Raw genomic sequence first — 23,087 nt, 5'->3', positions numbered from 1 at the left:
ACAGAGGTGAGGCTGATCAGGTTGTAGTTCCCCAGGTCTGTCTTTTTTCCCCCATTTAGAAGATAGGGGTTGTGTTTCTCATTTTCCAGCCAGTGGGAACTTCTGGCTGTAAAAACTGGTGAGTAAAACTGCATGGGGATACAGGTCCATATAAAAATATACATATACACGAGCTTATAACTGAGTTCTTTAAAGGAAGAACCCAAAAGATTTAGGCAGAGAATAAAATTTTCAAAAGTATCCGTTGCAATTTGGACCTAAACCCAAGGCTTGAGGCTCCAGAGCTCAGCCACGTTACAGTGACTTAATATCCCCTGGTCTGGCCTGTGCTAGAACAATCCATTTCGTGTCACTTTTTGGCAGGGACCAAAGCTTGCCTGATGCACGTTTCGCTCATTAAGCTGCAGAATGGAATCACGTCTGAGCCACAGATTTCTAAATGCTGTCAAGGTTAAAATAACATTTATAGAGCCTGTGTAAGGTACCTGCAGCATTATATATATATTTTTTTGAAGACCAACTGTCTCGGTTTCTACGTTTGTGAAAGACTCTAGTGAGCCTGAAAATGGAAATCAGATGCCAAAATAATTAAGGCATATTTAAAAAAAAAAAAAAATGTCACCCTCTGCTATGCAGACTTTTTACTCCTACAAGACAGGAAGCTGAGAAGCAGAGAAATGAAGCAGCACCACAAGATATGCACTTTACTGAACATTATTTATGTACTTCAGGTTCCTTCTTTGCCAGCTATAATTACTTGGGAGTTACTCGGGCAGGTCTAACAGTGAGATACAGATCTCAGGAATCCTGTGCCCAAAACCATGTCACCATATGCTAAGAAGAGTCAAAAGCAAAAAAGTCTGGTAAAACCAAACCATCAGACCAAAATCATCACTTTTATTCTAAAAAAGCAGAGCTGTCGTGAGGGAAAGCCATCGGTATGACATAAATCACCTTTTCCTGGAAGAAAATACTTGGAGATTTTGTTCTTTCAGGATATTCATCCTCCAGACCAAACTTGTTCCCAGTGCCTGGTGTTCTTCACCCAGACTGGGTGTATCCCCCGACTAAAGAACACACAAAGAGCTCCCTCTCAGGCTCTCTCAGAAGCCACAGCACTACAAATAAAAGCCATCCAGCATGTATTATTAATGACAAGTTATCAGAGATAAGATCTGGGACTGAAGCCAGACGGGGAGTCTCACTGTGCTGTGATTCTGGAGAGAAGATGAACCCTTCGCCAGGTCAGATCCCTCCTTCTTTCCTCCTCTGTGCAAAGATTTGTGATAAACCATCTTGTCACCGCAGCCAGGAGGCGATTGCCCTGCCCTAAAGGGCTTATAACTGAGCTATAACTAAAAGACAAAGGGAGCCAAGTGAGGAGACGCTGGGTACAGGCACAAAAAACCCCATAAACGTTATATAGAAAAAGGCAAAGTGAATTTTATTTTGGTAGCAGTTAAATGCTATTAGAAGAGTTCGGGAGCACGCGTATTGGCAGTTATTAGAGCTGCAGTACAAGCCTCAGAGGTTCAATTTTCTGAGTGGCTACAGCTGTACCACCTTCTAAATCCTTGGGTCCTGATTTATTCATGGCATTAGGAATGCAAAATGCAAGCAGAGGGAAGTAGGCCAACAAGAGAATAGAAAGCAGGGACACAGAGGAACCAGTTTCTTCATTCCAGCTGAAAACAGGTTGAAATTATTAACTCTTTTAGAGCAAGCTCTCTCTGAAAGGGCAACACAGCCTCACGGGTAAAAATGCACAAACAAGTCTCTCCCCACAAACTAAAATCAGGATTAACAGAAACGTGAAGCAAATGCAGCTTCAGAAAAAGCATTGAGTGTAACCGCAGCCCGAGGGATTTGCATTTTCAGACACGTAATGGTCAGGTCAACGTGTCTGACAGGGGAGGGGTTAATGGCTTCAGTCCCATGGACCAGATGTTCAGCTGGTGCAGCTCCACACAGGCCCATTAGAACCCAGCAGAGCTGTGGCTGCTTATCCCAGATGGGATTCTGGCCCGGTGCTTCAAAATCCTACCTAATACCCAACTCAGGGATTTCTCTAAAGAGAAAGGCCTCGCTTTTTGGAAGCGGCTAAACCAGCTTAACCACATCCTGCAGCTTTTCCAGTAGCCAAAGCGACCGCTGCCCTTGGCCAGCTTGTAATGCTGCAAAATCCCTACATTGAATGCACGTAGAAGCCTCCCGAGAAGGGAGGGCAGGCAGGGATTGGAGCAAGTCATCAACTTTTACTCACGGGGGAGACAGGACACAAACCAGCAATTCCCCAAGATCAGCCAATATTGGGTATTTGGACATCGAAACAGCATCCTCTAGAAAGAAAAACCACACAGCAGACCTGTGACATGAAAATATTCACTTCCTTTCTAGTGAGCCACGTTGAATGTAATCCCCTCAGAGGGAAGTTGCAGCTCTGACCTAAACTTCAATATTCTGGGGGGTTGGTTGACAACATGAACGTGAGCCTTAAATGAACTTTTCATCCTACGTTGTTCCTATCAAATAGTCCCAAAAACCCTATTTGTTTCTGCTACAGTTTCATAGTGCCTACATAGAGGTGGCACCTGGCAACAGGCAGAAATGGGCACAAGAGGTAAAACACTGACTTGTCACTTACCAGAAAATGGATGGGTCTTGACCATCACCATTGCAGTCACAAGAGCAAGCAGGACAGGGAAGGGAAAGGAAGAGGTACAACAGCATATTCCTCCCTAAAAGGACCATACTAACATTCCACCTGAATGGAAGAAAAGTCAGATATTTAGAGAAAAGAGAACAAAAATGTCCAGATGTGAAAGACGACAAGAACTACCAAGGTGTACAAAGAAGCTCCAAGTCATCTCAAGTAATAATAGGCACATCATGGCTATGCAAGTGTACAAAGAAGCTCCAAGTCATCTCAAGTGCCCAGTAATAATAGGCACATCATGGCTACACAGGTCTTGACCATCACCATTGCAGTCACAAGAGCGAGCAGGACAGGGAAGGGAAAGGAAGAGGTACAACAGCATATTCCTCCCTAAAAGGACCATACTAACATTCCACCTGAATGGAAGAAAAGTCAGATATTTAGAGAAAAGAGAACAAAAATGTCCAGATGTGAAAAACAAGAACTACCAAGGTGTACAAAGAAGCTCCAAGTCATCTCAAGTAATAATAGGCACATCATGGCTATGCAAGGAGGATTCTAAATAGCTGTCAGGACCCACAAAGCTGACAATAAAAGGAAAGTTCTCTGCCCTGTTACTTTATTTCTGCACTTCTAGGTGTCTTGTGCACTTGAATGACAAAATTGTACTCAATTTGTTTAAAGATTTTTGTAACACAGGGTATAATACAAGAGCTGTGATGCTGCAACAACAGTCTTCTGTAACATGATTCTGTGTTTTCTCAGTCAAACACCAACCTCAAGGGAAAACTCATCTTGGGGACCAATACAGAGCATTCAGTATATCTGAATAATAAAGGACTCTGCTGTAAGCCTCTTTAAATACATTTACATACATCACACACACTCTTAAAAATCTGGGGACCTTTCACAACTGAAATGAAGCCTCTGGCAGCACCTTCCAGCCTGACAGGAATCCTACAGAGCTCCACTCCTTCCTCATAAACTCCAAACAGCACCCAGGTAACACAAAGACTGTCTTCCTGGACAGAATTTATTGCTTCTTTGAGATGTTCTGTCTTTACTCCTGTCCCCATGGAATGAGCCCGCCACACAGATCTGTAACTGCTTCCATGTCTTCACCTTGTGTTTTCCTAGGACTGTCAATCCCTCCAGCCCAGTTTCTATATGGAATTCCAGTGCAGCAATATGGAAGTACAAGCCTGGTCACCACCTGAAGACAATTGTACGCTGCAAGGACAAAAGCTAAGGATTAAGTTGTCCTTAAGGAATGCAGTACATACCCTTTCCAATACTATTCTGAAGGTAGCCCCATAGAAAAATCATAAAAACAACTATGGAGCTACAGAACTCTTCTCCTTGGGCCCTTCACTGAAACCATTAAAGAATCTAAGAACAGGCAACACCATGACAGGAACCACCAGCCACTGGGGTTGGGAGAGTCCTCAGCCAAAAAGCTGAGCTTACCCAAAACAACTATACTAGCCTTTGAACAAGATAACTGGCTATATGTTAAGGCCACATCTTGAGACATATCCACTTGGAGGAATTTGTAATTTGTGGAGTTTCCCCCTGTTGAGAAAATATAATCAAGGATTTTTGAAGTGCAAGCAGCACTTGTGCTTGTGGGAATAACAGCTAGGTGAGAAAGGGCAATGCTTTAGTCTAAAGAGATGTCTCTGCAAATCTCACTCTTACAAAGTCTCCAGTGAAAGATTTTTCTTATTCTCTGGAGAAAATTAATACGTATATATATTTATATGGGTATATATAATCAGATCATCTATTTGAGCCAAGAAGTGTGGTACTTAACCTGGAGCCAGTCTGATTTTGAGAGAATGAAGAAAATCAAACACATCCTTAGTGGCTCTAGAGTCACTCTCAGGACTGATTCCTTTACTGGATCCAACTAGAGATTCACAAAGCAAAATTCAGTCTACTTTCAAGTGGTTACAGCCTCAGTTTACAGCAGTGAAATTCAGTTCACTCAAATTTTAGAGACCCCATTTCAGCTTTTCCCAACTTCTACTCAGTGTTAAAATGAAATAACAGGAAGAGAGATATTTTGTAGCAGGGTTTCTTCAAAATGGCATGTTGGAAACATTTTACAGAATATAAATTATATATATATGTACACGTATAATATACAACACATACAGAACTAAAAAGACTACAAGGAAAGCTACATTTGCACTTATCAATAGAAAATGGTGAGCTGGTGGCAACGTTGTTCAAGTGCTCAAATCATCAATAAGCCATCAACCGAGCACCAAATTTTCCAGCTGCACGAGAAGAACATTATAAGCAATGGCAGCAAAATGTCTCTTTTAGGAGTTTCATAGTGAAGTGCAGGAAAGTCAGTTTAGTCAGTCTGTTACAAGCCACTATATACACAGTACGACAGGGAATTGGGAAACTCGTAGTGCTCCAGTCCAGTATGTAAATGGTATCCCTGAAAGGCTGATTGAATTGTTTCTCATTACCTGCTGTCGAGGAAGGCAAAGCAGGTCAGGAATCAAAGTTACTTAGGAATGAAACGGCACCGCTCATCGCTGTTTGGAGATAGAAAACGTTTGTTTCTCAAAGCAGATACTCCAACAGAGAAAAACGAGGATGAAAAATGTGGACAATCTGTAACATCTGAGCCCAGCAGCTTCAGACCAGAGAAGTTCAGCAGGGACCAGAGGGGGTTTGGTGCTAGTGAACCACACCAGCCTAAGCATTCCCTCCATGTCTTCACTTTCCTAAAATAGATGGCAGTACAAAGGGTAATTGCTCTGCGTCTCTCCTCTGATGATGGAAGAATTAGTGACACAGTCCATTATATTCTGCTTTCCTGCTCCAGATGATAAAAAGGCTCCAGTGGGTCCCAGGGTCACACTTGCACATTCTCTGCTTTACTGTGGGAAGCCTGGGAAACACGATTGATGCTGCTTTCAATAAAGACCTTCAGGCCCTTTAAACCTTGTGAATAGAGGAATTCCAGATACCTGTTCCACCTCTTTCCCTATAAAAACAGAAAGAACAGTCAGATGTGCGGGACATGGCTTTGCCTCCTTAGGCCAATCTGAAAAGGTCTGCAAATATCTCCTTCCAGAGTTTGACAACATTCATCCTAGTCTGTAAATACCCACAGGCAAACAGGGTCCCGTCCTGATCCCAAATGTCTAACTTGCCATTTATGTATTACACATTCTTAGCTTGAACACGACAAATCATGATTATTTTTTTTTAAATCCTGAAGATCTTTATAAATCCCAGTTCTAAAAAGTCTATTAGATCAACAGTGAAGATGTCAGGAACCAAATAAACATGGATATTATAACAATGATTCCTCCAGATCAGGATATCCTCCAGATACAGGAAAGGAAACAAACCGCCATGGTGCTTGCTCAGTGGAGGATCCCTGTTCAAAGCTATAACAAAGCTACACATCCATCTCAGAAATTTAATATTAAGTTCATGGATAACAGAAATTCTGTTTCAAGTATACCAAAAATACAACTTTTTTCTGAAACCTGCAGAGAACAATAAACAACCTTGTCCTGATATCACACTGGCTCATGGAGGAAACAAAAATCTCAGACCACTTCCCACAGACGGCTACACGCACAATTTCTCAGATGTTGATTCCTTAATTGACCCCGTTAAGAGACTGAACCAAAGTACAGCTGGAATTTTCCCTTTTAAATATTTTTGTAGAGCATTAGTGGAGTTAATATTATTATCACCTCATCCTCTTCTACATAGCTGCTGAAAACTGTCTGTTTTCACTTCACTAAAACAAGAAATCTTACCTTAATTAAACTGAAGTTGAAGGAAGTATCATCTGGCCAAGCCTTAAGGAAAGGGAATAAAAACAGTATTAAGTCAGACAAGAAGTATGTCCAGAGTTTCTGGGTCTCTGCTTATTCCCCTCCTAAATCAGGAATTTCAAGTGTGCAAAGAAATTCAGAGATTTTTTTAAAATCAAGCTTCAGAACAGGCTTCCAGCCTCCCAGTGTGTCCACAAGCAGCAAAGTAATGTGGAAACCCTCTTGCCCTGTGCTGCAGCATTACTGGATAACAGCAGACAGTATGTATAGCTCTCTTTAACCATTGTCTCTCTACAGTGTAAAAGCTACCCCTTCAAAACATCAGATGGGTAATTCCCCACAATGGGAAAGAGAAAGAGAGAACCTCCTGACATTTAGATTATTGCCTGTCTTCTCCGAGTGTGCTGCAGAGCAGTGCCCTCTGGTGCTCAGCACCCAAGTGTTTGAGAAAAGATGACACTGCAGCTAAATATTTTTTCCTCCTGTCTTAAGACACATCTGTGACAGCTGCTAAGGAAAGCCTCTTTCTTGGTTCTGCAAAAGGAAGACGACAAAAATTCTCCACCAGAAAGTTTTGGGTTGGTTTTTTGTGTTGTTGGTTTGTTGGGGTTTAGCCCCCCCTTTTATTTTTTTTTAACTTACAAAAGCTACAAAGAAGAATCAGGAGGCCTCAGAACAGAAAGGATCAAGACAGAGAACATGAAAAACTAATCCTGCTACAAAAGGAGAAAGACCGGGAAAGAAGTTGTATATAACAAAAATAAAATAGCCTCCTTTGGCAAAGATAAAACTTGAGTTCAGTCAGAGGAAAGAAACAAACTACCTAGATTCAGGACACCGAGTAGATAAGTGAAGGCAAATTTGTGAAATGTTCCTAATCAGTATTCTTTGCTTCAACTTTAACCTCAGGTTTCCCTTGCTTCATTCCAGGAGCCACCCCTATGGGTGCCTTCAGCCTGCCAGTGTTCCTCACAACAGAGCAGCATCTTTGTGCACCCCTTGGATCAGTCTAAAAACCTGATTTCTCAGAGCAGCATGAACATCTCAGAACAATAACAACTCTGGCCATCTGCTCCCTGCACTACTCAGCAGGATGGCACCCAGAATTCAAGACAACTAGGAGCAGAACTCCTATCAGACAATAGAAGACAGCACCATATTATCTTACTTCTGTACTTGAAGTAATTACTTGTATCTCTTTTTTAATAAGCCATTCCCAAAAGAGCCAGAAAGCACTGCTACAAGTTCTACTGTGCTCTCCCATATACAATTTAACTACATATTTATTGACTTTCTGGAGTTTACATGTTTAGGTCACACTCTGTATTTTGGGAGGCAGGATGCACTATTGGGAAGCTTTTACTGAATTAGTCATTTATTTCGTTATTTAGTATTTTAGTTCTATCCTCAAAACAATCATAAGCACAAATTCACACCTAAAACTGTTACATTCATGCCTTCATATCATGCAAAGAAAGACTATTCAAATGGTGCCACTGATCTGACACAAACACAGAATGTCACATCAGCTTTTGAAAGCTCAGTTGACTCTACAGGTCAGCCAGAGGATTGAGAGACACTTCTCTAGAGAAACTGTCAAGACAAATCAGCTGGCCCCGTGGAGGAGGCCCAGATGTTGGCCTACACCATTACCTCCTGCAGGAAGAGAACAGCATAGCCCATCATGGCTGGGTGGTAGACAATGTTAAAGCTGCTTTTCAAATCCTGCACTGCCATTTTCTTCAGCAGTTCATCATCCATACGAAGACCCTGAGGATGAGTATCCTTCTGGAAGGCACTGGATGTCCACAGGCAACCCACCATAGCCACTATGTACTGGTTGTACTCTTGGTATGTCTGGCTACTGAACTTGAATTGCAGTAGTTTCTGAGGGACAAGAAAACAGATATTGATATTTATTGAAATCGCATCCTCAAACCAGTTGTGTGCTTCCTCCAGTCTTTAAAAGAATGTCACCAGAACACCTCCCCTCCATTCAACCCATCTCTTCACTAAGATCCATTCTAGCACATTGCAGATTTGTCCACAATACCTTTTTACTCAGCTCATTTTCTTTTGCAGCCACCAAATTGGTTCGATACCTGAAAAAACAGAGGATAAAGTTACGTGCCTGTAATTTTTACCACCTACCAGCGTTGAAAAAACCTGGAAGAACATATTAAGAAAGCTTATTTCCTCCATGAGAGAGATCATCAAACTTTACTGGTAAAAAAAAAGAAATATGAAAAAGAATTCAGAGGAACTTTATCACTTGGCCTAGACCCACACTTTCCAGGCAGAGCCCCAGTAATACTGATTTCTTAAATGATTAAGACATGACTGGTTTGCCTGGGACAGTCACCTTCATAAAGGCAATACTCAAGAACTGACATACAGCCTTAAAATTGGCAGAAGACAGTCACCTTCATAAAGGCAATACTCAAGAACTGATATATAGCCTTAAAATTGGCAGAAAAAAGTAGTGTATTTTTAAGGGAGACTTCCATTCACTAAGCAGAGAAACGGAAGCCACTGGAAGTAATGCAACTTGACAGTTGTTCTATATAATAAGCACTAGCTCCTCTTATTTCCCAGAGACCATCCTGTCATGTTAATTACCCTGCAGACTCCTTAGAGGAAAAGCCACATGGTGAGCCTTGCGCCAGCTGTCAGCAATTGGCTACTCTTCTTCTCCGATGCAACCACTGGAACTAACGAGGCCAAGAACAGCAGCCCCGTTAGTGGATCCTGCAGAGCCCTAAACAGTGCTGTCTGTGGACCCGAAGGCAGCACAAGGCAGAGTCCCAAATTTCCACAGAGTTTGGAGGTGGCAGAAGTGCTTTTTGTAAGGAAAAGCTCAGGACTAGTGATCAAAGCACAGGAAGGAGAAGTTGTGTAGTTAACTGCTAGTGATTCCAGCTGGCTGACTCAAGTTCTCTCAAAACAACATGGGAGCTCCTTCTTTCCCACATCAAAGATGTGGGAATAATACTAGGAAAGAGGTCAGAATCTTGCTGTTTTGGAGAAGAGATTAAAAAAAAAAAGTAGAAACTACAGCTATAAAATCCAGTATCATGAAAGCTGGGCACAGCTGGAACATTCACCTTTGCCTTGCGTGGTAAGAAAATGTAGATGTCAGATTTTACACCAAAGTAATTTCATTTCCAAAAGACTGAAAGAGAAGACAAGGAGTCCGTACACGTGTAGTACCTGTACATGATGTAGCAGAGCTGATTCAAGTTGACAGAATCCATGCTGAGAAGCGCTGGGTAGAAAATTCCAGCAGGAGGCATTATCAACAGAGGCAGGTTGTACTTCAGATACATGTCACACACCTGCAGGAAGGAAGCAAATCCAGGCAGCTTATTACTGCCATTAGTACACCCTGAAGCATTTAAGAGCAAAAGAGAGCATGACACTGCATTCCTCTTGGCTCCATCAACTTCACCTAGGGGGGAAGGCCAGGATGAAGCAATTCCATGTCTCCTCCTCAGTATGAGCCATTCATCATCCATATCTCAGTCTCTGCTTCAACCATTTAGGTCTACCCCATGTTTTGATGTGGTTACTTGCCGAGTCAAATCTACCCACATCCCTACGGATGCAACAGCAGCAGCTGTCACCTGTAGATCTACCAAGTATTTGGAATATTTGCATTTCATCACAAAGCCTGTAAACTATAACGAGAAAGGTGTTTTCATGCTCTAGCTTTCACCTGTAGATCTACCAAGTATTTGGAATACTTGCATTTAATCACAAAGCCTGTAAACTATAACAAGAAAAGTGTTTTCATGCTCTAGCTTAAAAAAAAATGCAAACAGTCTTAGAGTATTGGGATTTTGCAAGCCAAAATGAATGGGATACGTACGGTCTCATAGAAATCCAGGATGAAGTACAGCATGAAAGTAGGATTGTTTTCCAGACGCAATGCAACAGTAGAGATCTTTCCAACAAAGTGGATCAGTTCAGCCACCGTGTTCACTAGTCCAGAAAGGGTGGTATTCCTGCAGCCAGGACATGATGCAACATTAGTATACGCACCTCTTCGCAAGCAGTAAAAAAGGAAAAGTGGTAAAAAAGAAATCAAAGTTTATCCTTCCGCCTCATCAAGCATTCAGCACCATGCATTTATTCTTTAATATACTCAGTAACTCACTGTTACCAAGATTATTACAAACACGACCCGGCTGTCAGTGTTACAAGGACTTTGACTTCTGGACATTTAAGTTTTCAGTGTCAATAGAAATACTTAAAGAGAAAGAACAGGACTGACAAGGTAGCTTACAATGTAGCAGAAAATTGCATCCTTATTAACCTTCTAGTCAGTCTTTATGCAAGCTAATAGGACTAGAATATATATCTAAATGCATTAGTGGACACTGTAGTGCATTTATTTCAGATAAACTTACGAAGACTGGGCTTGAGAGTCAGACTCCGGATCCAAATGACTCACATGCCAATTTAACCAGTTCTGTAACAGCTCTTTCAAGCTCTCAAGAACACTGCACTGCAACAGGCAAAGAGAAAACAGGTTCATGACAATTTACATAAGTGAATAATACTAAATAAAAAACATGGTGAGAATGGATGTATACAAGGCAAGGTATCGAGAGTTCCTCAGGACCACAAAGAGCAGTGAGATACTTGCATGTCCTGTTGAACTGAATGTATGTGTGACATAGCTTTTCCTGGAGAATGTGAGTTTACAAATACTGAGTGAAAATTGCAATAAAATAAACCAACTATCATTTTGTGAACTACCAATTCTTTCTATTTCCAGTGCCCTGGAAATAAAGGCACTGAAATTCCCAAAGAAGTTATGTTGTAAGTATATATTTTACCCTCTTTTGGGCACAGGCTTCCCCAAAAGAGTCATACAATCCCTCAGAACTGCTACACCTGACCCAAGGGCAGAGAGCAATACCAACTAGAAGTAAACAGCCACTGTACTCACTTAAATTACCTTAAAGTAAAAGGACGATGTGAAGAAGAGCTGTGCCAGGGGATCATAGAGATGTGACTTCATTTCTGAAACAAATGAGAAAGCAGCATGGTGTCAGTGAACAAATTCTATGCCCGAAGGTGGGACACTGTCCAACCTCACCCAAAGGATCCACAACACATACCAGAGAAGGTGCTGAGGGGAATCCAACTCACAAGACTGAGGACTTGTGTTCGGCAGCAGGAACCATCCCAGAGAGGAAGGCTCTTATACAGGAACTCTTCACAGGAAGAAAATCCCTCCTACAAAGCAGAAGATGAACATTCCAAAACTCATCTCAAATGCCTGCACCATGCTCACGTCATCCTGGAGAAAGAAAGAGGCTTCCACCTCCTTTTCGCCACACAATTCACACCAGGACATTCAAATTATCATTTTCAAGATCATCCTCAAATTAGCTTCCCTGCAGAAAGCAAGGCCATCTCCAGAATATTGACTCACTAGAGGAATATGTATTTTTATTACTTGAGACACTGTGACTTCTCAGAGATGCTACAGGAAGCAAGTCCCAAAAGCACTTTAAGGGAAGGCTTTGTGACACCCTTGGCTTTCACAAAACAGGCACTTACCTGCAAGAAACTCTCTGCCTTGTAGACAGTTTCCAGGAAGTCCTTGAATTCTTCTTCATATTGGCTATTCTCAACCACACACCAGGTACATTCTGAACAGGAGAGAATACTTATATTTGAACATGAGCACAGCAAGAATAAGCACAATCAGAAACAAAATTCAGTTCTGCTCCAGTAGTTGTTTTAACGCTACATGATTAATCACTATAAATCTGAAGAGCAAAGTGCCATTAGTGAAAGGTGAAAAGCCTCAGACATCCTTTACCTCCCTGCCATGCAGGGCAATACAAAGTTCCTACCTTCCTGAAGAGTCTGGCCCATCCAATAGTAAAGCCTCAGGTAAATGGACTCATCTTTGATGTAATTCATGTAGTGAAGCAACAAAGGGTTTGTTAGCACTGAACCCATCTGGGAAGGAAACTGTAAAAGAAATCAAGAAAAAAAATAATTATTCAGTATTTACATCAGCAAACTGCCAGAGAATCACGTTCTATCAGAGATGTCTAATCCTTTTACTAGCAACAAGACCATCCCCAGGACTCATTCACCACCTTCAGGCAGGACTAGGTGCTCTGTCAGAACCAGGTAGCCCCACACACTATTCACGTATAAACAGAGCATAGAGGAATATCCTTTGATCTCTCAAAACGTTCAGTGAGCTTACTGAGACCCTCCCGAAACTCACCTCTAGACGGTGGATATTTTGTAAAAGCTGAGGAAAGGTCTGCAGTTGCTCCACTGGAAAAAACTCATCCACACTGTACAAATTAACAAGCTTATCTTCTCTGTCCTCTTCTAAATTACTCCTGTTTGCACTGCTTGCGGGTATATGCACCTGGGTATTCCATTTCTGTAGAAAAGAAACACAAATGAATAGCAATGACTCAGTTTACAATGCAATCAAGTGCACTTGTGACCAATATTCCCACAAAGACCCTGCTTTGCGAAAAAAGTATCCTGGCTTTTGTTATTATAGGAATGCTGCATTTCTATATAGCTGCTCCACCTTTCCCTTGCTGAAATAAAGCCTGACTTCCATTTATTTGCACCTTCTAGGGACTACCTTAGGTATAGGACTTACCCTTTTTCGTGACTGAGGTTGAGCTGTGCCTAAAGCCAGTGGCTTCAACACTGGAGAGTTTTCCTGGTTTCTTTGCCTCATTGCGTTGATTGCTGCCTTCCATGGGCCCTCTGAATTCTTGAAGTAAGTCTGAAAACATAAATCAGACATCTATGCAAAAAGATAAACTAAGTTTGTCTACAACTAAGTGACAGAAAGATCAGTTTCTACTCTGAAAAACGTCACCACAGTGATGTATATACACTTGACTCTGCTTGACAGACCACGAGGTTAGGTGTTCCCAGCACAGAACTCTCCTCATTCCTCAATTTCATTACTTTTTGATCATAGTTCAACAGTTATGCTTTTATTTCCTTCTGAAATGATGTCCCCATTTTCAGAAGAGATCTCCAACACTTCTGATTTATAATCCTCATTCTGATCAACCATCAATTCAGGGAATAAATCTCAAGTAAACATTAAAATGAAACATGACCGAGGTACAGTTATGCAAGTTACTAGGAGAAAAGCTTCCCGAATTCAGCATCAGTGATATCTGCCAAACAGAACAATTCAATAAGTAATCCAATTCTCAAGTTAACGCAGATACTACAGCTAAAAAGAAAACTGGAAAAACAAACCCAACATCTTTCTGCACAAAACTTATTTATTGTCAATTCAACTGCAATCAGTCTTTAAATCCTAATCAAGTGCCAAACAATCACAAAAGTATTCAGATAGGTTTGGGTCTAGGTAATCAAGCTTTTATTGTACAAGTATTCATAAAAACAGTTGAAGATGTATTTGGGGTTTAGTTGCTAGTTATTTACTTCACTTCTGTGCATGCCAAAACCCATAAATTTTCCAACAGACGACTGTTGTGCAGCACAATGCAATGTAGAAATTTATAGAGCAATGTAAATACACAAGCAGATTGAAATAAAACAAATTTTCTTTTATAAGAACACAACTTGCTAACGTAAATTAAATGCCGCCTCTAAAAAACAAACTCAAACCCTAAATCTATCCCTTTGAAGTACCAAAAGAAAATTTGTTGCAGAATTTATGTCTCACCTGCTCCTACTTACTGTTACATACCCAGTTTCAGCTACATATAACCTAATTGGTTAAAGGGCTAAGCATACATACAGGCTTCACTAAAAGAGAAGATGTATTTTTTTGCTGTTACCTTGAGACTCTGGCAAAACACCTTATCCCATTTTTCATATAACCTAATTGGTTAAAGGGCTAAGCACACATACAGGCTTCACTAAATAGAAGATGTATTTTTTGGACAATGCCATGTACAACCTTTTTTCCCCCCCTTTTTCCCCCCCCCCCTTTCCTATGACATAGACTTTCCAAGTGGGAAGTTACTATCTTCTTTTGTCATTTGTACTTGAGAAAGTCAGAGATTTGGACAATGCCATGTACAGATAAGACAGTTTGTTTCCTGAAGAACGTAACATTGTGTGAAACAAGTCAAAACCAGCAAGAACACCAAAAGGAGGATTTAAGTAATCCTCATTACAGTCCAAATTATCTCATTGTACTGAAGAGAAAACAAAACACAAGGCAAGGAATCCTCCTCTAAACCTGATTTCAATCAATGAAAAGAGGAAATAGAATTAATCTTCAGCACTAAATCACGCTACAGCTTAAATGGAAATCTCAATACAAATACTGTTGTGAGTACTGCTTCCAAATAGATTAGATGTAATTCTTTACCTTCATTTTCCCAGGAAGGGCTATGGTCACCAACTCGGGACAGAAGAGTTTGTAAAGTGATAGTAGAGCCTGCAGATGAGACTGCATTCCCTGTCAAATAGCAGAACAAGAGAAAAAACATGTGGGGTATATTTTTAATATAGAAACTGAATACTGTATTCTAGAAGAAAAAAAAAAAACAGTGGTTAATAAAAACTTTCTAAAGCTACATGTCAGTAAGTAACCATAGGTGAAAAAAATGAAAGTTAAAGGAAAAAAAGAAACAAAAGAAACTGTGTCAATGAAATACAGGAGGAAGGGGATTGAAGAAGAAACTTTCTGTAGCCATAATTCTAAAAAAATTTAACAATCAAAACTAATAAAAATAGTTATCTGCTGTCTAAATCCTCCAAAAACATGTTATTATAGTAACAGTTTTTCTTACAAAAAAGGCAGCAAGATCCTCTACAATCTTATATTTGTCAGTCATTTCTGAATACCGCTTGAAAAAGAAAGATGAACAGAAAATTAAAGATGGTAATAGATAAATGAAGCTGCACCTTGCTTCAGAGATTTCACCCCAACATACAGCTTTGGGCACATCATTGCATATGCTCCCAAAACACAAGTAAAAATTAGGAATGCACTTGCAACATGAACAAGCCCTGATGCTACAAAGATTACAACCTACAATTCCAAGGCTAACCCTGTCCTGAGACACTAACTGCACTTTTCCACCCTGTAAGGACATTAGCTTTACAAACTGCATTATTAACCACAGTTAAACCTCTACAAGATTTGAAATCAACTCACCATTTTTGCTTGGAGGTCAAGCAGTTTTCTAACCCGAAAAGGCTTAACTGAAAAAAGCAATTAAGTACATAATGGATTTAGAAACCACTGTATCAGACATTTAAGCAAAAATGCAATACCACTTTTATTACAGAAAGTCATGGCAAGGCAAGCAGAATCAGTCAGTCTTATTTCTAGGCTATTAGCTAGAACTACCACTCGTGGTTCCTTGCCTTAAAAGCAATATATTGGCTAATCATTGTATTAGCTCCGTCGGAAGAAAAGGCAGCACCAGCAAAGAGAATAAGACACAAAATGGTATTCCATTTCATACAACTGGATAGACTCACCACTTTCTTTCCTGGTCAGCAGGTAGAGCACGTGACAGACATAGGGGCACTGCAAAGAAGAAGGCAGCAATTAATTTTCCTGCTGGTGCAGATTGGTAATCAGGATACACTAAAAGCAGCACACAGGCTTCACAAGCTTATATTGTTTCATTCAGTTGGCTGCCTCAAGCCATCACTGCATCCCCACTGCAGCAGAGAAAACCTTATGTCCCTTGGGAAGTAGCATGTTCTTTACACCTCACATATATCCATTTTATTTAAAAATATTATCTGCACTATGAGCAGTCCCTATAATCAAGCAGTAATCAAGCTATTTAGTGAGCTTGGATCTTGTTTTCTGGAACGTGGTCTAGACATTTCAGTAGTCAGCAGTGAAAGCACAATTACATTTTCAAAAAGAAAGGCACCTTTGAATCAAACTAATTTGTTCATGCTTCTAACTACAGTTGAGACTGTAAGAGTCTTAAATTAGTTCCACACCAACTCTGCTAAACTTTCCAATTGGTCCATCGTGCCTGAAGATGCTCTTTTAAACAGTAAGAACTTAAATCCAGTTTTACGAAAAGATTATAACTAATGTTAATCTGAAACCATTAAAAACTTTGCAAGAAATATAAAGCAGAGCCTTTGAACTTTAAAATTCTTAGCCACAAAATATCCTAAACTGAAAGAATATTAACAATTCTATATCCGACATGACTGCCAAGACGATCTTAACGTGAACTGAATCCAAACACTTCCATATTCCAGCACCTGGATTTTATAGCTGCCAAATAGCAGACATCTCCTGATTGCTTGTTCTCATTTTAGCTACATTTTCAAATTAATTAACAGCACTTAGAGTTTCCCTTTAAATAAACATTGCTCTAAAAGGTTGTGTGGTTTTTTTTTTTCCTTTTTGCCCAAGGTATGCAAGTCAGTTTCTCTCCCCAGGAGCAGGAGACTTCACCTGCTGATGCCTGACATCAAAGGCAATCCCAGAGACTGCGGTGTCATAGTTACTCTCGGGAATTTAGACAGAATATACTGTCACTCTGCTCGACTGCGGTGTCATAGTTACTCTCGGGAATTTAGACAGAATGTACTGTCACTGCTCATGACACAGAATAGTAATTCTGGGAAACACAGTTAAACCACCAGACCACAGCACTGAAACTAAAATAATCCTGCAGTACTTTCCTGTTTCTGACTCTAAATTACCCAGCAATGATAATGCAAAATGAAAAAAAAGAAAATAAATTCCAACCAGCAGAAAATGGTCTCTAACCATCAGCTATTCCAGACTAATTCCAGCATTAATATGCATACTACTAATGAACATTTAGGCATGTTTTTGTCAATTTGTATTGATTCTTCAGCTCTCCTTACCATCTTCTCATCTTGCAGGAAGTAAAAAAAGAAACCATAGAGGGCATGAAGTTTTTCCTTGTGATCAATGAAGTCAAACATCGTGATCAGCCATTTCAAAAAAAGCAGCTGCAGATCAGAAAAAGATCATATGACATTAAGTGATAGGGAAAAAGCCAACTTAAAAGACACACCACTCTCAAAGACAACCAGATAGCTACAGATGAACAGTACAGGGATAATTCAGCCACAGAAGAAAGCCTGTTAAGAACAACAACTGCCATGTCAGAGAGGGAAAAAGCAGCTCAGTTCTCAATATGTGCCCCTCACTACAGGAAAGACACTGAGGTGCTGGATCGGGTCCAGGGAAGGGCAACAGAGCTGGTGAGGGGGCTGGAGAACAAGCCTTATGAGGGGCAGCTGAGGGAGCTGGGGGTGTTCAGCCTGAAGAAAAGGAGCCTGAGGGGAGACTTTCTCACTGTCTACAACTACCTGAAAGGAGGGCATAGCAAGGTGAGGGATCAATCTCTTCACCAAGGTAAGAAGTGGCAGGACAAAAAGAAACAGCCTCAGGTTGTGCCAGGGGAGGTTTAGGTCAGATATTAGGAAAAATTTCTTCATAGAAAGGGTTGTCAAGCATTGGAACAGGCTGCCCAGGGACATGGTTGAGTCACCACCCCCTGGAGGTCTTTAAAAGACATTTAAAAGTTGTGCTGGGGGTCATGGTTTAGCGGTGGACTGGACACTGCTAGGCTAATGGTTGGACTTGATCTTAAGGGACTCTTTCAACCTAAACGACTCCATGATGTAAACCTTTGAGCAGACTATGTGAAGATGAAAAAGACTGCTTTGCTAATTTTAAGTCACGTTGCCACAGCCAAGGCACACAGAACCTAAGGGATACCTTGCTGAAGATGGTGAACAATGCCTCATAGCTGAAGCATTTCACAGAAAAGTTGGTGGAGAAACCATTCCTAAAGGAATTCAGAGACACAAGACAAGCAGAAACTGCAAATTTCCACTCGCGCTTCAAAAATGTTCCTCAATTCTCACAGCTGCTCAGCAATGGGTGTCTATGCCCCTCTAAGTGACAGTATCTTATGCAAGAACCTTGTACATTAAAGCCTCAGGACTTGTGCTTCCTGAAAATAATCTCTCATCATCATTCCCCGCACAGAAGTAACTGCTGTAAACATTTCTTAAGTTACCTGGGTGCTGGCTGAACATTTGCTGGCACAGAGCAAAGACACAGATGAAACCACAGAATCTTCTGGTATTACTGAGGCTGGAACAAGGCTCTTCAGTAAACGAGTATTCACTGTATCAGCTGGAAAACAAACATTTTAAAATAAGATGTTGCTCATGTACCAGGTTATTTGATATGGTATTGCAGCTTAGGTCAAAATTCCCCCTGCACAAGATTATTCAGAGCTTCCTTGCTTAAAGTAATTATGCACAAGAATCTAGGAGGGACCGACCTATACCTCAAAAAATTTTGAGAAACATTTCTTTCCAGCTTTAAGAAAATGGAATATCGAGTATTTTAGTACTGAAATAGTGTTTAGACTCTTGCCAAGACAACCGAAAATAACACAAATTCCTGGTATCATTAAACAACCAATTACTTCAGCAAAGGAGTACATGACTGTCAGCGAGACATCAGCAGGTTACTGCTCATGAGAGAAGCTAGTAATTTTCAATCAAGAAAAGCCCTAAACTACTTGCATAATGGGGAAAGAATCCTTTGTGCTCGAGGGAGGGGAAAGTTTAGGGCTTGTTTCATTGAATATTTCATTATTTCAAAGTATAAACAATGGCCATCATTTCCAAGAAAGCAGCGTGAGAGCTGCACTGACACTGCCGAATTGCTTATTAGGATGATATCTTAATTTTAGCAAGTTTCACTAATGCAACTATGTCTGTTTGTTCAGTTATTTTGATCTTGGGCAAAAGAATCCTACACAAACAGTTACAACAAGGAAGAGACACATGGTTGCTAAGGACACACACGGAGTCTTTCAGAAACTTGCAATTACAAACAAAGGAAATAAGCTTTTCAAAACATATTTGTAACAAGCCATAATATTTTTCTGGGTATCACTCTCCTGTAGCAAGAACGGAGGTTATTTTTGGCATGAACTCAGAAATTACACGGCAGCATGCCAGAAAAATTAACTTTACACTAAAGTACCTATCAATACAGTCACCGTAAAGACATTATCTTGAGCAGGCTTGATTAGAGGGGAAAGAGACATTCACAGAAGACACACTAGCAGTATATAAACATTTTACCGAGTTTGGCACTGAGTGCCACTTTTAGCAGTACATTAAATCCTTCAGGGGGTAACCCCTTTTCCAGGGCAATGCTTTCCACAGTAGTCAAGTGTTTCTGTAGAGCACTGTTCTTTTTCAGTGAAACACGGTCTTGAACTAGGAAAATGAAAAAAAAAAAAAAAAAGACATGGATGAAAACTTCCGAACTGCAGATGAACTGGTTTAAACTGATCTGTCCTGAGATCTATTCCTTTTTGTTGGGTTCTTTACATAGTAACAGGAAGGGGAAAACCTTCTAAGACATTAAAAAAATATTACAAAGCTTAGGCATTAAAGAGGGAAAACAGCAGCTAAAATTAGATACATTTAAAATTATTATTAAGAATTTAGTTATTATATTTCCAATCCCAAGTTGGTAACCTTAAAACTGCTCTTACCTTTGTCAAAGTAACTCAAAGCTTCCTCAAGGGAGTCTTGCTTGCTCTCATCTTCCTGGTCATTAGGAGACTGACGACTCTGGACACTTTTTTCAGGGTCACTTTTCTTTCCTTTACGCCATGCAGAGAGATCAGTTTGATTTTTCTGACGAACTTGCTGCTTTGGGGTCTCAGATTTCTGTCTTCGCTCCATCTTTTCAGAGTCCCAGCTGAGACCGGAGAGTTTTACTTATATGTCATGTGGGTTCCAATCCTTCATTATGAAGAGGCAAAAAAATAGATCAACCTTCAATGGTTGAAGAACATCAAAGAGCCCGTTCCCTGCAAAGAAAGAAAGATATATTTTCCTGACAAAAATGTTTTAGAGGGATCCTTCATAACGTAACAGAGTAATTTCAGAGAAAATCATTTCGAGCCACCTGCCCTCCAAAAGATCAGAAAATATACTCAGAAGATGCACAGACAACAGTGTATCAAAACTCCATTCTTTCTTTCATGAAAAAACAGAAAAAACCCACAAGTAAAAATTAGCACAAACTCCTTTCAATTTAAAATTTACCTGATAAAATTCATATAGTATTTTGGTCCTAAATTAACATAACCAGAAAGTCAGCAAAAGACAATCCACAATTTTCTTCTGAGTTTATTTTGTGCATCATCAGTTTCATTACTTGTACTGTGTACAACAATGCCATCAGTCAAGAGGTCATGACTTCTTGCAAGGTAATGCACAGACTTTAGAGGATCATAACAACACTTGTTTTCCAATTTTACCAAAAAAAACTAACATTCTCCTGCAGCCTTTCTTTAGATTGAGCTGACAGCCTTCAGTTACCACAGTCTGGAGTAAAACAACAGCCTTCTCACAGATTCCTTCACACCTGCTCTACCTGGGTTTTACTCCCTTTGCCTTGCAGGAGTTCTGCCAGAAAGGTTTGGTGAAGAAGAAAGCAGAACTAACTGAGGGGGCCGAAACACCCCCTTCTTCCCGACAGCGACCCCCCCATCCCACAGCTCTTCAGTACCAGGCACTTCCACACGGACACCGGGCACGGACATCCCTTCCCTCCTCCCCACCCGACGTATGCAAGCCCCTCTCCCTCCAGCCCCCGCAGAGCTCTGACCGCCCGGCGCGGGGAGCGGCCCTGAGGGAAGGGAGGGGGCCGAGCCCCTCCCGAACAGGCCCCACCGTCGGGCCCGGGCCTGGCCCCACCACCGGGCCTAACCACACCGCCAGGCCCGGGCCTAGCTCCACCACCGGGCCTACCCTTACCAGCTCTAGGACCCGCAGAGTGGCAGCAGCAAGGGTCTCTCCACCGCCCGGGCCCCGCCGCCGGAGTTACCTTCCGCCAAGGCCAGCTCCAACCGCCCGCAGTTCAAACCCCGGCGCCACCTCCCGCGCATGCGCAGTGTCCGCCGCGCCGCCGCCTCCTCCCGCGCATGCGCAAGGCCCTGAGGCCGGGAGCGGCGGCGGCGGCGGCGGCCCTTCCGCCCCGTCCCGGGCGGTGCTGGGCATGCGCGGTCTGGCTGTGGCCTGCGGGCGCGGGGGCGGGCAAACCGGGTGGCAACCGGGCAGGGCCAAGGGTCCGCGGTGGGGCTTTCCGTCCCTATCCTGCCAGCCGGGCCGAGGTGCGCAGGTGAGGCCTGTGCGGCGGTGGTGAGGGGCCCTCACTCGGGTAGGCCGCAGCTGGGCACCTCTCCTCAGAGAAACCTCACGGAGTGCCGACAAGGCCAAGTGCAGGGGCCTGCTCCAGGGTCACAGGCAGCCCCAAGCACAAACGCAGGCTGGGCAGAGAGTGGATGGAGAGCAGCCCTGAGGAGAAGGATCTGGGGGTGCCTGTGGATGAGAGGCTCAACATGAGCCAACAACGTGTGCTGGCAACCCAGAAAGTCAACCGCATCCTGGGCTGGATCCAAAGAAGTGTGGCCAGTGGGTCAAGGGAGGTGATTCTGCCCCTCTACTCCGCTCTCAAGAGATCCCCACCTGGAGCACTGTGTCCAGCTTTGGGGTCCCCAGTACAAGAACAACAGAGACCTCTTGGAGGGAGTCCAGAGAAGGACCACGAAGATGATCAGAGGGCTGGAGTCCCTCTGCTGTGAGGACAGGCTGGGAGAGTTGGTGTTGTTCAGCCTGGAGAAGAGAAGGCTCTGGGGAGACCCTATAGCCCCTTTCAGCGCATAAAGGGGGCTACAGGAAAGCTGGGGAGTGGAGGAATACGATGAGGGGTAACAGTTTTAAACTGAAAGAGGGGAGGTTTAGATTACTAGGAATTACTAGATTACTAGGAAGAAATTTTTCACTGTGAGGGTGATGAGACACTGGAACAGGTTGCCCAGAGAAGTTGTGGCTGCCCCATCCCTGGAGGGGTTCAAGGCCAGGCTGGATGGGGCTTAGAGCAATCTGGTCTCGTGGGAGATGTCCCTGCCCATGGCACAGGGGGTTGGAACAAGATGATCTTTAAGGTCCCTTCCAACCCAAAGCATTCTATCCATTCTATCACTCCATGATTCTATGAAACCTTCACCGCCCCAGCGAGCTGCAGTCCTGAGGAACCAGCAGCAGCAGGTGCCTGCGACAGCAGCAATCGGATGAGAATGGCAGGAATGGAATTAATGGGCTTGGAGAGAAGAAGAAGTAAGAAAAGGGCATGGGAAATAAATTTAAAAAAAAAAAAGACAGGAAGAATAAATTAACATTGTGGTCCTACAAAAGAACTAAATCAGTTCTTGTCACCTTATCACCTCGAGCAAGCAAAGATGACTCGTAGCTTCCAAAAATAGTCTGCTCGTGCTGGGAGGTGATGATGGAGGTCAACCCAATATAGATAAGTACAGAATTCTAGTTATTGGACTCCAGGAAGAGTCTTTGTCTTCCTCTGTAATAAAGAATATGTGGCCAGTACTGCAGATCAGCAATTCATACTGCTACAAATCTGAAAAGAAGGGGACGTTTTTCAGAATTCATTTACAGTCTTTTTGTAGGGATGAGCGTCCTATGCGGAATATTTTACATTTATTATTATGGCATCTATACAGGTTTTGGTGAAAAACATCACAAATGACAAGAATATTTTACAT

At 41.9% G+C, this 23,087-nt stretch overlaps 1 protein-coding gene across 3 annotated transcripts; it reads right to left on the bottom strand.

Moving 5' to 3' along the window:
- Positions 1 to 4,719: 4,719 nt before the first annotated feature.
- On the bottom strand, positions 4,720 to 21,401 carry CENPI (centromere protein I). 3 transcript variants are annotated; one of them, XM_014954870.1, is made up of 21 exons: positions 21,283 to 21,401; positions 20,010 to 20,330; positions 19,591 to 19,728; positions 18,507 to 18,625; positions 17,320 to 17,427; positions 15,952 to 16,000; positions 15,623 to 15,669; positions 14,831 to 14,920; positions 13,124 to 13,252; positions 12,728 to 12,892; positions 12,342 to 12,462; positions 12,043 to 12,134; positions 11,598 to 11,715; positions 11,435 to 11,499; positions 10,881 to 10,978; positions 10,340 to 10,475; positions 9,682 to 9,806; positions 8,525 to 8,573; positions 8,125 to 8,358; positions 6,454 to 6,495; positions 5,532 to 5,663 (listed from the first exon to the last, which is right to left on the bottom strand). In XM_014954870.1, exons 2-21 carry the CDS (start codon positions 20,200 to 20,202, stop codon positions 5,532 to 5,534), a joined length of 2,250 nt encoding a protein of 749 aa, XP_014810356.1. In that variant the 5' UTR covers positions 20,203 to 20,330; positions 21,283 to 21,401. The 3 variants fall into 3 exon arrangements, with proteins under 3 accessions (XP_014810357.1, XP_014810356.1, XP_014810358.1); XM_014954872.1 differs by having other exon boundaries at positions 20,010 to 20,262; positions 21,283 to 21,374; XM_014954871.1 differs by lacking the exon at positions 21,283 to 21,401 and having other exon boundaries at positions 4,720 to 5,663; positions 20,010 to 20,202.
- Between the last annotated feature and the right edge of the window lie 1,686 nt (positions 21,402 to 23,087).

This window comes from Calidris pugnax, unplaced genomic scaffold (genome assembly GCF_001431845.1).
Source record: "Calidris pugnax isolate Ruff unplaced genomic scaffold, ASM143184v1 scaffold38, whole genome shotgun sequence".
Lineage (NCBI taxonomy): Eukaryota > Metazoa > Chordata > Aves > Charadriiformes > Scolopacidae > Calidris > Calidris pugnax.
The sequence above is the reverse complement of the archived record's forward strand: the minus strand, read 5'-3'. Positions and strand labels throughout refer to the sequence as shown.

Bases quoted from the DNA above. Each gene is read 5' to 3' on its own strand.
- CENPI (XM_014954870.1), bottom strand. From the start codon at position 20,202: ATGGAGCGAAGACAGAAATCTGAGACCCCAAAGCAGCAAGTTCGTCAG. The intron at 10,476-10,880 runs GTAAGTTTATCT...TCCTGGCTGCAG, and splicing joins GACTCTCAAGCCCAGTCTTC to GAATACCACCCTTTCTGGAC. The intron at 9,807-10,339 runs GTACGTATCCCA...TCCTTCCTGCAG, and splicing joins TCCTGGATTTCTATGAGACC to GTGTGTGACATGTATCTGAA.